The sequence below is a fragment of the Drosophila mauritiana genome, chromosome X (assembly GCF_004382145.1).
Source record: "Drosophila mauritiana strain mau12 chromosome X, ASM438214v1, whole genome shotgun sequence".
Classification (NCBI taxonomy): domain Eukaryota; kingdom Metazoa; phylum Arthropoda; class Insecta; order Diptera; family Drosophilidae; genus Drosophila; species Drosophila mauritiana.
In genome coordinates, this window is record NC_046672.1 from 3,240,381 (window position 1) to 3,256,114 (window position 15,734).

The window sequence follows — 15,734 nt, forward strand, 5'->3', positions numbered from 1 at the left end:
ATATCAGGTGAATAAATTTTCCGTTGAAAGGAGGAGATTTTTGGAGCATGCCAAAAAGAATCGCAGGGAGTGGAAACCCAAAAAAAAAGCCAGCTTGACTTTAGTGCTTTAAAATTTGGCTTAAAGTGTGCAAGCTGTCAAGAGTTGATCAAATGTGGCAACACATGAGCCACATTAAAAGGACACAAGCTGTGCTAGCAAACAAAACATTATTTATGTTTGATGTGTAGTTTTAAGTCTTTAGTTTCTACCGGCCAACGAAAATTCAACGCAATTCGGAATTTGAAATGAATATTAATTTATGCACAGGCAATTTGAATTTGAATCCGCTCTCCATGCCACAAACAGCGACAAACAAACAAAAACAATGGGGCTGCGAGGGGTTAAGGGCTGCGGCCCCGAGAAGTAGGCAATGGAATTTTGAATGGGAAACTGCAAAAGTTTTGCTTGTTTGCCGTCGAACGCTTGAATATTTATATGGCTATTTAAGCACCGAGTAAGAAGCAAGGCCCTGAGCAATGCGAGTTGAAGGACTTGGGTCGCTGCTCCACATCCGCATCTTCCGCATCTTCCACATCCCTTGGCCCACATTTGCCTGCCCCATTCGGTTATAGAAATATGCAGATGTAGATAGATACATGCACTAGATCCCTGGCCCATGTGTGTTTGTGGCAGACGGTGATGTCGCAACCTATTTAATATCCATCCCGAATAGAAAATCGTACACTTGATTCGCCCAATTAACTCTGACTTGCGTTCCAAACTCCTTGCAGACAAGCAGCAGGAGTTCGACTTGCCATCGCTGCGCGTGGAGGATAACCCCGAGCTGGTGGCCGCCAACGCGGCCGCTGGCCAGCAGTCCGCGGGACAGTACGCGCGCTCCCGCTCGCCGCGCGGTCCGCCCATGTCGCAGATCAGCGGCGTGAAGAGGCCGCTGTCGCACACCAACAGCTTCACCGGCGAACGGCTGCCCACCTTCGGCGTGGAGACACCCAGGGAGAACGAGCTGGGCACCCTGCTCGGCGAACTGGACACCTGGGGTATTCAGATATTCAGCATCGGCGAGTTCAGCGTCAATCGACCGCTCACCTGTGTGGCATACACCATATTTCAGGTGCGAGAAACGCAAATCGCAGCAAAAGCATGATTGTTTGAAAACTGCCTTCTTCTCTTTCTCATTTCCGCCCCACAGAGTAGAGAATTACTGACCAGTCTTATGATACCACCGAAAACTTTTCTTAACTTTATGTCTACTCTGGAGGACCACTACGTCAAAGACAATCCGTTTCACAATTCGCTGCATGCCGCCGACGTGACCCAAAGCACCAACGTGCTACTCAATACACCGGCGCTGGAGGGCGTGTTCACACCGCTCGAAGTGGGCGGGGCGCTGTTCGCCGCCTGCATCCACGATGTTGATCATCCCGGCTTAACCAATCAGTTCTTGGTTAACTCAAGTGCGTATTACCTCAGTTCGATCTGATAATCCAAACTGATTGTGCAACATATCTATTTGCCCGCAGGTTCCGAACTAGCATTAATGTACAATGACGAATCTGTTTTGGAAAATCATCATTTAGCTGTTGCCTTTAAATTATTACAAAATCAAGGATGTGATATATTCTGTAATATGCAAAAGTGAGTTCATCATAGTTAACCCAAATGCTCAAAAAACATTGCACAAGCCACGTTCAATCTTTTCTAAAGGAAACAACGCCAAACATTGAGGAAAATGGTTATTGATATTGTGCTGTCCACGGACATGTCCAAGCACATGAGTCTGCTGGCCGACCTGAAGACAATGGTGGAAACCAAGAAGGTGGCCGGCTCCGGAGTACTGCTGCTGGACAACTACACCGATCGCATACAGGTGAGAGTGTTGGTGGACTTGAAGGAAGTGATCGCTTGTGCTCACACTATTCCCTTTTTTCAACCAGGTGCTTGAGAATCTGGTGCACTGCGCCGATCTGAGCAATCCCACCAAGCCGCTGCCGCTTTACAAGCGCTGGGTAGCCCTGCTCATGGAGGAGTTCTTCCTGCAGGGCGACAAGGAGCGCGAGTCGGGCATGGACATCAGTCCCATGTGCGATCGCCACAATGCCACCATCGAGAAGTCGCAGGTGGGCTTCATCGACTACATCGTCCACCCACTATGGGAGACCTGGGCGGACCTGGTGCACCCGGATGCCCAGGATATACTCGACACGCTTGAAGAGAACAGAGACTACTACCAGAGCATGATACCGCCTTCGCCGCCGCCATCGGGCGTCGATGAGAATCCGCAGGAGGACAGGATACGCTTTCAAGTGAGCCCCTCCTCCCCTTCCCCCCCAGAAAGTACAGATATCAGCTACTGACATGGGTATATAGGCATTTGTGCTTTCAAAATCCATGTCAGTTCTGAATTCAAGTACCAAATGAGAGTCACACTCGCAATAACTTTGATGCATTTCGTGCAACGAATAGGTAACCCTTGAGGAATCCGACCAGGAGAACCTCGCCGAGCTGGAGGAGGGCGACGAGAGTGGTGGCGAGAGCACCACCACGGGCACCACCGGAACCACCGCCGCCTCCGCGCTAAGCGGGGCTGGGGGCGGTGGCGGCGCAGGCGGGGGAGTGGCACCAAGAACGGGTGGCTGCCAAAACCAACCGCAACACGGTGGAATGTGACGGAGAGTCGTGGGAATTTATCGCAAATTACAGGAAAAGGCTCACAACTTTTTCCTATTACGTTAGTGACTACTATTAACACAGAAAACCAAACAAAAACCTAAAACGAAAAACAAAAAAAAAAACAAAGAAAAACTCTTGGAAAAAATGCAAAAAAAAATACAAAAAAAAACCAAAAACCCAAGTAAGGAAATATTAAACCAATGTTTAAACGCATACAAAAATCCAAACAGCAATAGCAAAACTACCGTTAAACCTATAAAGTCTAGAGAAAATCGAAAAAGGAAATTAGAAATTTACTTAATGGAACCCGAGATTGATGTTGAAAATACACGGAAAAGGAGGAGGAGGCAGAGCTAACTAAGATAAAATCGTACATATTGTTAAAAAAAAACAAACATAGACACACTAAATTCAAGACAAAGCAAAGATAATGAGAAAAAATTGATAAGTTATAATAAGACGATACCGAAACTCCCGCCCCAAGCCCAAAGAATCCCCGTTCCCCTGCCCTTTATATATATACAATTTTTGTTGCATGTGTAGGTAAATGATTTTTGTCAAATTCATCTGAAGTAGTACATCCATCAGAGGAAGCCCCTAAGCTGAGTCTCCTCTTTTAATCCCTTGACTAAAGTGAAATATTTAAAACAGAGAATCAGGCGAACGAAAAGGAATAATTAATATGACCTAGCTTAAGAGAAGTTATTAAGTTTTTAATGTTTTGCATGCCCAAACAGATTTATTTTACTTGATTGATAACGCTAGATCTAACCGATAAACGATAACAGCAACACATGGAGTTTTTTTTATAATTTAGACCACAGCGACAGAAGCGAAAGAAAATCAACCATGTAAAGTGTAAGAACCCAGTGAATTAAACCAAAATTGAAAGCCAACCGAGTTGAAACCAATTTAATTCTAAATCTAAATCTAAATCTAAATCCAAATCCACAACCCAAAACCCCAAGCAACAAAGAAGAAAGAAAGAAAGAAAGAAAGAAAAGAAAGGAACAGTCTACAGCCAGACTGTAGTTGTATAGTAATATATATGATATAAATATTTTTTTTAATATTATTTGTAAATAATTTAAATGTTGGACTCGAATTTAAATCAAGCGGCTAGCAAATGTTGCATTGCAGCTAAACTAAAAGGAAAACAAAGCCAAAAACACACATAAATAGGGAGCTAAGTGGAAAATGTGGAAAAGGAAAAGGAAAAACTATTGTACAATTAGCTAAAGAATTTCCATTTCAATTTTCAATTTGAATTGCAATTTGATTTGCTTCCAGAAAAGAATGAAAGGAGACAAGAGAACGTAGGGAGATAAACCGAAAATTAGTTTCAAACGCTGTCTTCGCAAATATTTTTCGCTATATATTACTTATACCATTATTTTACTAGTTACTAAGCTACTTACTGAGCCACACAAATTTAAAACGAAAGAGACAAGACACCAGGACAAGAAAGAGACGGAGCTTTCATGAATTTAGTGAACACACACAATTTACAAAGCGAACACCACCAAAAAAAAAGACTCTTCAAGCACAAAAGCAGTTTAGTTTTCCAACTGTAAAACCAAAGCAAAGCAAAACAACAACACAAAAGATATAATCCCAAAAAGTCATTGGCTATAATATGATTACTTAACCTAACCTATACAATATATAGATATATCCTATATGCATATGTAAAGTCACGATACTGGCGCTGGTGCGCGGATCGATCAATGTGGCAGGCCAAATTCTAAACGCGCATAATTTAACTATTGTTTACATTATGTTTTATTGTTATTAATTTATTACCCAAAAACATTATTTTTTCAGACCTAGTGCTATAAATTTCTTTTTTGTGTTGAAGCGGGCAGGATCCGCGCATAAAATAGTGTTTTTTTTTTAATTACAAATATATATAAATATATATATATATATAATATGATATGTGAATGAAATGTAATGAAATGAAGTGGAACCTTGATGGTCTAAAAATATCATTAAAAGCGAGATGGAAAGTTGAAGAACAAGATACTTTATAGCAATTTAAGCAGCATTGTAAATGTGCGCTTCAGAACTACTTTTTTCGAAACTTAATCGACCTTCAGCAAATACAGCAAGATATATTACCTACATACAAACATATATTATTAATTGAACCATAGTTGCGACAAAAACAAAAATGACGGCAAGTCCATGGCAAACTTAAACAAAAACCAAAAGCTACTTTAACAAATTGAGTGAAATAAATAAAAGAAAGAAAACAAACAAAAAAAAACAAAAAACAAAAACAAAAACCATATGACTTTTTTCTCCTCTCACAAAATAAAAGCGAAAAACAGAAAAATAAACTAGTATTGTATTGTATTTGTAACACGAATTTTCCTGCGAGTGAACTCTTTCCGCAGAACAACCATAAAGCCGGAAATGAAAACCTACAGAGAATCCGCAGCAACCGCGGCACTGGTGCGTGTGTAGCTATAGCTACACGATTATGTAATTTACCAGAGTATTAACCGAACATTTAAATTTATATGCATATGCATACCAACACACATATATAGATATATACTAGGAATATATGCAGTAACGGACATTTGATGTATACTCGAGTTTGAAACATAACCTAACCAGATGTTGTATGTGTATGTGTAATTCGATGAACCTAAAGTCCAAGGCCACACGTGAAAATAACCCCAAGGAGGGCCCCATAAGAACAAGCAATTTATAGTGAAAAAGTCGAAAAGTATCTAAATGTAATTGTTAGAAAATGCCAAGTAAATCCGAAAGTTACCACAGAGTTAAAGAGGCATCTATCCTATCGCCCCGTCCCCCAAATCCCCAAATCAATTTTTGACTGAAATTGAATCGTCTAGTAGAGGCACTCGATTCGTACTCCTTCCTCCCCTCCCCTCCCCTCCCCTTGCTATTCCATACCCCTTCTTCCCCAACTACTGTACTTTATCCGATTTTTTCCTATCCACGTGCCGCCAATTATATCAGTGTATATAAACTATTTAAAAATCACGCATATATGCACACATAGAGTTTTGTAGCATCATATGTCATTGAGGATACCCACTAACACATATGTGGCGGGAAATAAGCAAGTAAATATTTACTTTGTGTGGGTAACGAGAGATCAGCATTTGTAGCACAGGTTGGCCAAATTTATTGGGAATAACGAGTAAAGTTGCCGAAGAAAAACCAAATGAAAACTGTTTGTTGTGCTGTTAGCCGTAAATGAGAACTTTTTTTTGAGATAACTTAATACCTATATATATAAATATGTATTACCATATATGTATCTATAAATATATTAAAACAGGCGACAAACAAATTAAACAAAATACCGGAACAAAAAAAAAACAAAATCGAAAAAGAAAAAGAAGAGAGAGAAAAAATAATACAAGCGATATTGAAAATGGCACGTTTTGTACTATAATGAAATGAGAAAACACCAAAGACGAATGCAAAACAAAAATGCAAACACAAAACAAAAAATATACAAGAAATATTCTTAAAAAATACCATAAATTGTGCGCTGGCGACGACGGTTGTTTGAAAGAGAGAAAGAAAGAGAAGGACATGCCGCTTGAAATGCCGATCGTTAGCGAGTCCTTTCGTTTCGCAAGTCGTCGGCATTTCAATCGAGTGGAGAATCGGGAGATATTATATACATATAGAACACGTAACGCTGGCGTTACTGGGCAAACAGTTAGGCATTTTTTTTTTTTTTGGAAATTTATACAATTACATATACAAAAAGCTCACCCACAACAACAAGGACAACTACAGAAGAAACAAACACACACATACATGGAAACACTAACGAGTACACGGACAGCGATTTGCCGGATCAAGATTCTGGGGATTTCGAGAACCGAACCGGGAAAGGAAACGGAAATTAGAACGCGGAAAGTTATCGGCAAGTTATTTACCACTGAAACTGATCGGGTGTACTATAGTACCAAATAGGTAAAATATACCCAGGCTGATTCACCCAAAATAATAAATATGGTATATACATGTATGTAGTAACGAGCTGGCTTTTGTTGTTTAGTTATGTATTGTTTCGGTTATGTTTTGCCTCTCTCAGAATTACCATATGCATATATATATATATATGTATATTCTATGTATATATATGTAGTTATGTATGTGAAAAAGCGTAATCATTTATGAAACCAATGAAAATCTAACCTGAAAACAAAGAGAAAACCCCAAGTCTAATACATAATTGCATGCAAGAGTAAGTAATATTAATGAAATCTAAGAACAAAGGTCACTCCCTGGCTTTAAAAAAAGGCCGCATGGCAAATGATAAATGGCAAAAAAAATGAGCAGGTGGCATTATGAACAGATTTGAATGATTACGGAATACAGACTAAAAATGAAAATGAAAAATTAAAAAATCCAAATAAATGAAAAGATAATATTTAAAAATATTCCAGTTGCTTTATTTATGCGGGGGCGGTTATAAAATTCGGAATTCTAGCCTTTTGAATGTTGTTGGGGAATATAGTTAACTAAGCTCTTTTTTAGTTCATTTTTAAATTTTAGCGCGGCCCAAAAGCATGCAATAGATTTGCTGCAGCGCAAAAGTATTCTGCAAATTGCAGCAAAAATCATACTCCCAGCGACAGGTGGCGCTTTATGCGTGGTTGTGTAGAACGCATGTATAAATTTCGACTTTCTACTTTAAAAAACAGCCAAAGCAAACGGTCTTCATTTTTTGTTTAGTTTTAACAAACAGCAATCTTTTGCAATCTTGCAATTTCTCTTACTCAAATACAATTTAAAATCATGTATTTTTTTATATAATTATGGAATTTATGCCAAACCATGTTCGTTTAGTGCCAGCATTTGCCACTTGCAATGCAACCCTTGATCTCACGTTGCCGCCTGACTTTGACAGACGATACTGTCAATTTCCTCTTGCCATAATTTTTGGCACTTTATGTGCTAGCAGATAAGACATGCACACTCCATAAGTATGCATCCCCGATCTTTTTTGGGTCTCTTCGTTTCTGCGTTTTCTTGATTTTTGGGCTGCTCTTTCAAGTGTTTAGCGTTAATCGCTTCCTCTGACCTCCGCCTATTGATATGCGTTAGTGCTTGTCGGCCGGAACGTTTATCCTTTTTTTTCTCATTTTTTTTCTAAAAATGTTTCACGTCGCTTTTGCCACTTCACTGGAGGATCTCCAGGTCCCTTTCCCCCTGCCTCTTGCACAAATCTCTTCAATACCAGGGCCATCCGCTTGTCTCTCCGTATCTCTTGCCTTTGCGGGCAGGCATGCCGTAAAAAATCGGAATCGAAGCAACCGAAATCGAGCCCAAGAAACTCTCATCAGTAGGGGGTCGTGGCTGCTGATTGGAGATTTTCCGTAAGTGCATTCAAGTACGGTTTAGATGCCAAGTTGAACCCTTAGGGAGCACAGTGGTCAATCGTAGAGAAAGTTCTCCAAGGAATTTAACTCAGATCATAAGAAGTAATGTTCAAGATACTTCAGTATGGTAAATAAAACAAGACATTACTGTGAATTTGAGTAGCAATATTAACCACGTACTACTGTAAGCACACCTATTCCCTTTACTGATCGTTCACTGTACTCCATTGATTATGTTAATACGAAACTAACCCCTGATCTGCCACATATTGTCCCCTTTCCCATCCCCATCCCCCCGTAACCCAATGACCAAAGACATTCACAATCTCCGCGTTGTTGTCAACGGTTTCCCTACTCCACATTATCTGGCGTCCCCGCCTCGTCTCCGATTTTCCCCCCCACCCCGAAGCCGCAGGTCACGTTCATGTCCCCGATCCCGTTTTCAGTTCCCGGTTCACACGTTGCATATGGAAAATTTCGGTAATTATATATGTTGATCAGTTTTCCATCTTTAACATATAAATGTGTGCATTTTCAGCTTATCGCTCGGCTTGTTTTCCTTGGGGTTATTTTGTTCTCGGTGACTCCGATTCCCGATTTACATGTGTAATGGCTGTTTCAAAACGTACACACATCGTTTTCGTCCTTTAGGCCATGGGAATCACTGTAGTGTCTCTGTGTGCGGGGGGCCAACATTTTAATTGAATTGCGAGCGATGGGGATTGTAATGAGCCATAATGCGATGAGGTGGTTTGGGAGCATTTGAATTTGGTAATTACTTTCTTGATGAATTTTTTTTCGATTTTTCGTTCGATTTTACATTTTAATAAGGCCAAATAACTTTATATGATGCTTGCCAAATTTGGCTATATATTTCCCCCGTTTGCCCAACTACTCTTCCCGTTCAATACATATCTTTTTGTTTCTTCTACCTACCCCCCGAGAATTTGACCCGCACATACAACACCATCGGAAAGATCAAATCATCTGTGACTTCTCAATGACTCCCTCGCAATATTTTCAAGGGCAGGGGGCATGGGCAATTGAAACGAAGGCAATTGGATGCCCTGTAAGTGGATACTTCTCATTTGTTTGCAATAAATTACGACTCTCACGTCCCATTTCCATGTGCCTGGTTTTGGTCTGGTCAGAGAAATAAAGCAATTAAACGCGTTTCTGTCACTACCCCTACGCATTTGTAGGCGTTTCAGGAGCACTTAAAGCATTGAAAACGACGAGGAAACAGTGTTATTGCCTACACATGGAACAGATACCAATATACATACATAAATACATATATATAAACAATCCTTCTGATCCTCTCCCTTATGTATGTATGTATCTCATTTGCAACCTAATTTTTTGCACTTGGAAAAGTTCAATAACATTTCTGCGATAATTTGCATTCACGCGGTGCGAATCTTTTTCCATGTGAAACTTCTTATCCCAAGTGAATTGCGGAACAGGCGCGACTTCCTTCCGCAGGAGACGAGACGACTTCCTTAATAAAAAGGGAAAACCCGGCACACTCCCTCAACCCCCCTCGTCAGCGAGTGCAAAAGGGAACAAGAACGATCTGCATCGATTTAAATGAAGTCCAAAGCTCGGAAACACTGAGAAAAATATCAGATGGACAGACATCCTATAACAATTTTAATTGGGTTATGTTTCGGAATTTGAAACATATATCAGCTATATATCAGCTATATATCAGATATATATCTTCTTATAGAGCCAACATTAGAGAGTCTTTTCCTCACATCCGATCGAACTTTGAACTTTTTTTGTTTCCGTGCAACGCAATTCTTGACTCAAGCTCCAATCGGTATGGATGATATCGGATCGGATCTGTGGCACATAAAACATGTTAATGTTGCAAGCTGCAATTTTCAGCAACGCTGCATACATCGCCTTCTTCCTTTCGATCTGCTTTTGCTTTTTTTGAGTATTGAAGACTGATTAAGGATTACCCTAAGCATCAATTTAACAAAAAAAAAAAAATAATAAATTCTAAATTCAGTCTAAAGAATTTCTTTGAAAGGTTGGGAAGATTCTTTACAAGAAATTCTTTTAAAAGGTTTTACACGGTATTACGAACTTCGACTCCAGAATTCGCATCTGGTTTTGCGTAAGCTTGCATTTGTGTTTGCATTTCTTTTCTTTAGTTTCGCAATATTCTCTTCTTTTCTTTTCTTTTCTTTTCATTTTTTTTTCTTGCCAGGGAACCGGACTCCGTTGTCTGCTTTATTATTTTTCTTTCGCTCTTTTTTGCCAGTGCGTGTGCGCATGCGTGGCTGTGTGCTTACAACATAATTTTAATTTATAGCGTCAGCGGCAAGTACAGTTGAACCCGTCTGTCTGCGCCGATGAGTCAGTAGTGCAGAGGAGTCTGGACGAAGGGGAACTTTGAACTTGGGCAGGCGTGGCCGGCGTGGCCGGCGTGGCCGGCGTATAGAAACGAGAATCAAAACAAAAGCTCAAAAATATACAAGATCTTGAAAACTGGAAACACGACGAGGCCTTTGAGTCGAGGATCCTGTTTTAGACAAACAACAAATGACCAGGAACAACATCACACAGACGAGCCGTCTGGGTTAATAACCATCTGTAAGGATACCAGTTCCTTTTGTTCCCCGGGATGCCGAACACAGATCACCGTGCTACAGTTTGTTCACCCAATGTGACCAAACTATTTCCAAAAATCCCATAGAGCGATACCTTAACTTGGACATTAATTTCAAATATAATTGAATCCTGAATCTGCAAGTATATGCCAACTGTGATCTGCAAAATGGCAACAGAGGCACAAGTACAGTAGGCCCTGGCACTTGGCAATTACCGAGTGAGGACGACGACAACAGCTGTCGCCCGCAGATGAAAACGAGTTTCGGTGTTCAGGGGTCCCCTGAAAGTGACCGGAGCGTCCAGACAGACAAGACATCCTCTCCAGACCCGCTAATCATGGAACCGAGCCGATTGACGTTTATTGGATGTCGGATCGTTTCGTGCACCCAAATTATGATGGTCATACCCATACTCCCCGTACTGTTTTTGGGCAAATTGCCTCTGCTTTCGTCGTGCGTGTGTCCTGCTCCAGATGGCTACTAGTTGGCCATCAAAGTGATCGTGGCCCTTAGCCCACCGCACACATCAAAAGATCCCCTAATCATAATCATCTCTTATGGATTACGCCGAATTATTGCCGAAAAATTAGTTGGCGAAAAGAGTTGAGCAACAAATCTCATATTCCCCAGATTGCTCAAAAATGACACACGCAATTGGACTGATTGGGGAATTCCTTAGTGAAACAAGTTGCTCTTGTTGTTTTGATTTCAGTGAATGAGGCTAAATAATAATCTAAAAACTCTTCGATAACAGCAACCGCAATTACTTTCTCTCATTGTATCGCATATAAAATCTTGGTTCGTGACTTCAAAGTATTTTATAATAACAAATGATACACATCTTTGGCCAATTAGGCGAGCTTAGATTTAGAATATTTATCCCACTTACCTGAAGTATCCAATGTCCTCTATTAATCGCTGATTTTTTCTCTTATCCTTGTTTGTTTGTTTGTTTTTTTGTGACTTCTTCCTACAAAGGAAAAAAGAAAGAAACTGTTAATGGAGAAAACCCAAACTTATTTGTTTTTGACAAGAGAATTATTTCCTAATCCGGCGGAAACCGCAAGCTGTGATGGTTTAAGCCTGATACTTAGGGTGTTTTCCCCTGTTCGACCAAGAGGTGTTGAACGTTTCTTTGGCACTCGGCACCTTTACCTCTCCATAATCCCGATTACTTACACTTTTTTTGTAGACAGCTGTTCGTATTTGCAAGGACACGAGTCAAAATCCTGGTGGCAACTCAATAGGGAGTACTCAAGGGGACAATCCCCGAGGACAATCAATCAAGAGACCAGCAGATCGATCATATACGCACTACTAAGCTCACTCTTTTCTAGTAAATGTTTCCATTTTCCAAAGATAGTTTGCTTAAATTGGATTATTTTAAATCTTATCTATCAAGCAATCGCAAGATGTTTCGCGTGTACAAGAATCTAACAATCTACCCCCATCCATTTAACGGCATTATTTCGCTCAGTGGAGGGAGCGAAACGAGTGCGAGGCCAGGACAACCCACTCAAGACCAGTTCCTACCTTCGTACCTTCCTACCTTCCTACCTGGGGTGTCGCCTTACTTGAGTTGTCAGGACGGGTGTTACATCGAGAAAAACCCAATTCCAATGGCAATCCCCGTTCCAACAAATGTTGCGGTCATCTTCAGCGAAGTGTGACCTTAATTAGCAGCCTGATATGTACAGAGAATATTCAGAATCTCAAGGGGCCTCTCCGCAGGACATCGGGCGGTTTAAGCTCCAGCATTTTGCAATCACTGGGAATATGGTTAGGGAACTGCAAAACACCTAATATGTTTGTAAATATTTAAATTTCTAAATTATAGCTATTTAAATCAACACTTTTACTGCCAGATTTTAGTAGCTATTTCCAGACATTAAAATCGAATATGGAAAAACTTGAATAGATACACACAAAATGTACCAACTAATTGCTGCAATAATCTTCTGCACATTTCCCGCATAGATTTTCTTTCAGTGCAACAATTCCTGCCCGATTTTTGTTGAGGCACCTTTGCGTTGGCAGCCGCCGCAGAAGCAACATCTCTGTTGCAATTGTCGGTCATTAGCACGCTGATCCTCGACTTGTAACTTGACCTCCCCACTATATAGACACATCCCCCCGCCCCACCCAAGATTTTTTTTATAGGGGGCGAAGTTCAGACTTTCTTCGGGGGCCCCTCTTTTCTCTTTGCGTTGGTAAATCTTCTGCCTTCTTTATTAGTTTAGTGTGGTCTGTTGTTTTCCATTCCATTCCATTTTTTTTTTCTTTTTTTTTTTGTGGGGAAACCTGGGGGATCTGTAGCTTGTAGCTTGGAGACACATTATTTTGTGAATGTCTTGTTAATTGAGTGATGTGCGGCAAACAGCTGACTTGCGATAGTGATAATGATGATTAAATTTACCGTGCGTTGCCAACAAAAGCGGCAGAAGTACAAAAAATAAAGTGTAGCAGCCGCCAAGTCATTGAACTTAGAAAAAGTTATTGAAATATTGAGAGACCCAAAGAGCCCAAGGGTGGTGGGCAGCAAGGGGTTAAGGGGGCTAAAGGGGCCCCACGAAATACACACAAAATGTCTTTTATCACTTTCCTGCCATGTTCCTCTTACGATATTTTGTCGGTGGTTTGGTTTTTTCTTTGACACAAACTGAACTGAACTGAACTGAACTGATTGCCAGCCAGCCAACCAAAATACGGAAACTAAAAAAGAGGAAAACCAAATCGATACCCAATAAGTTAAGTGATCCACTGAGTTGAGTGCTGCTGCGAAGTAATTCGACTTCGAATAGTTTAGTCGCGGTGACAATATTAGGGATTCATTTTGAGGTAGCCACAATCTAAGAATATTATTAACCACATTTAAATTCACTGTAAGTTCTGTGTTGAAACAGATAAACTCTTATGATTTTCAACTTTGATCCCACCTTTTCTTCGTTATCATCATAGGATTATTATCAGGTACAAGAGACTAAATATTATATAAATGCCAAGTGTTATATAGTGCGACGATACACTTGGCACAACTTACTTTTCAGCCGGCGCCGATTGATAAATTGGTCTGCATAAGGCGGCAGAAATGAGTGGGTTTCAGTTTTAGCATACATATATTATGTCTTATATTATGTAGTTGAAATTTTCGCTTCTGCCGCCGCCTGTCAATCCACTCGCGTTTTTCCGTATGACATATTTGACTAATTCCCCGGGGTCGAAGACCTCTCTTCATGAGACCCGAAAATAATGGAAGAAGGGTGGAAATTGTCCACTCGCATAATTAGCAAAAAGCAAAAAAAAAATATATATATATGTATAGAGAATGCAGTCATTTGGACCGATGTTAAGTATTTCGCCAATTAAGTGGCAATCAAACGAGTGTCGGGGGATATATACCCAGATATACCATTATATGGTGCCAAGTATTCCCTTTGCGTGCTTAAATTAAAAACTCGTAAAATAGTCGTATCAAAAACAAACGTAAATTGCAGCATAACAAGCATTTTATGATTCATAAAAACCATTTTCGTGAACGAGAGGAGGGGCAATTCTAGGGGGACGGACTCTGCATTAGGGTAATTATGCAATGAAGGCAGCACAGCGCGCGACATCAGCTTAGAACCAAAAAAAAATACATTATAACATTGCCAAAATTCTTGACAATAAGTACATTATTTTGAAACAAATAAACAACTTTATTTGAATAGTAATTATTTCAATAAAAATATGTTTGCAATTAGATGCTATTGTGTTTTATTTGTTTTCTGCCATGGGAATTATTAGAAACACTATATCCATGCCCCACACTGTAGCGCCCCTAGACTCCTGCGATGTTGGTCCATTCATCGCATGTCCATCGTTTTAGGGATCCTTTTGCCAGCAATGCGGGATTGCACAGAGCGACGAGGGGAACTTCGGTACACCGGGGGTTAGTTCCCAAATCCCAAATAAAAAAAAAATGCAACGCTTGCCGAAATCCAAAAACCAAAAACCCCAAAAACCGACTGGCAAAAACCGTAAACCCCTATGGCGAATCTGCCTGACTGACTAACTGCCTGGATGAATGACTTTCTTTCGATGTCTCTGCATGTTTGCCTTTTCATTTTCCCATTTCTTGTACATGTATTTATATTTGTATTTGTATATGTTTTGTTTTGCTTTTGCCTTGGCTTTCGGGTTAAACATTTCGTGACCTGCATTTTTGTTGTTGGAAATAAATTGGTCGCCAGTTTCCTTTGGCATATGGCAAGCATGTGGCGCACGTACAAGCCACTTCACTCCTTTCAATTATGTGCGAGGCAACAGCAGCAGCAGCAGCAGCAGCAGCAGCAGCAGCAGCAGCAGCAGCAGCAACAGCAGCAGCAGCAGCAGCAGCAGCACGGCGGCAGCATCAACGAAAAAGGATGAGTCCATTCGCAGATCGAATATTGCAATACCCTTGCCGTTTTTCGTGTGAGTGCAAAATACGATATTTTCCAGTTTCAAATATTTTGCACTGGAGTATTTGTAGAAACAAATTCTTAAATTTATTTCAATTAAATACCAGCAAAAGTATCAAAAATATTGCAATTTTGTATGTTATTTCTCCCTCGCTGTATTCACAACGCAACGATGTAAAGACAAACTTCACTACAGACTGTCACATACCCTGCATACTCTGGACTCCTTTTGCATTAACTGCCAGATCCTCTACCCTGAAGCCCCTCTGCCCCTCTGCCCCTCTGCCCCTCGTTTAATTACAAAGCACAAAATGCTTATGACACGATCGAGGGTGCCTTTAATTATTTTGTGTTTCTTGGAGCATACACTTCACGAACGCCACTTCTTGGCGAAGTTAAGATCGTGATCCAAATCCAACACTTTCCCAAAAGACAAAAGTGACAAAAAAGAACGAAAATGCTGAAACTATTAGCAAGTGACCTGGATTGTAAAATAAAAACTCAAAGGATTGATATTAGAAGATATAGAATAGAACAGAGCGAAGATCCCAGAGAACTCCTTAAACGAAGTTCCGAGCCATATACAGACCTATGATCCCAGAAGAGAAACATAA

General features: G+C 40.4%; 1 protein-coding gene across 12 annotated transcripts in view; it reads left to right on the top strand.

Annotated features, from left to right (window-relative positions):
- LOC117148073 (cAMP-specific 3',5'-cyclic phosphodiesterase) overlaps positions 1–4,622 on the top strand; it is a 93,608-nt gene extending 88,986 nt beyond the window's left edge. For all 12 annotated transcript variants that reach the window (XM_033315271.1, XM_033315269.1, XM_033315270.1 and 9 more), the window contains 6 exons: positions 774–1,114; positions 1,193–1,457; positions 1,524–1,638; positions 1,708–1,870; positions 1,938–2,306; positions 2,467–4,622. In XM_033315271.1, the coding sequence (XP_033171162.1) occupies positions 774–1,114; positions 1,193–1,457; positions 1,524–1,638; positions 1,708–1,870; positions 1,938–2,306; positions 2,467–2,670 (1,457 nt within the window). In that variant the 3' untranslated portion in view covers positions 2,671–4,622. The remainder of the gene's footprint in view (positions 1–773; positions 1,115–1,192; positions 1,458–1,523; positions 1,639–1,707; positions 1,871–1,937; positions 2,307–2,466) is intronic.
- The last annotated feature ends 11,112 nt before the right edge of the window (positions 4,623–15,734 follow it).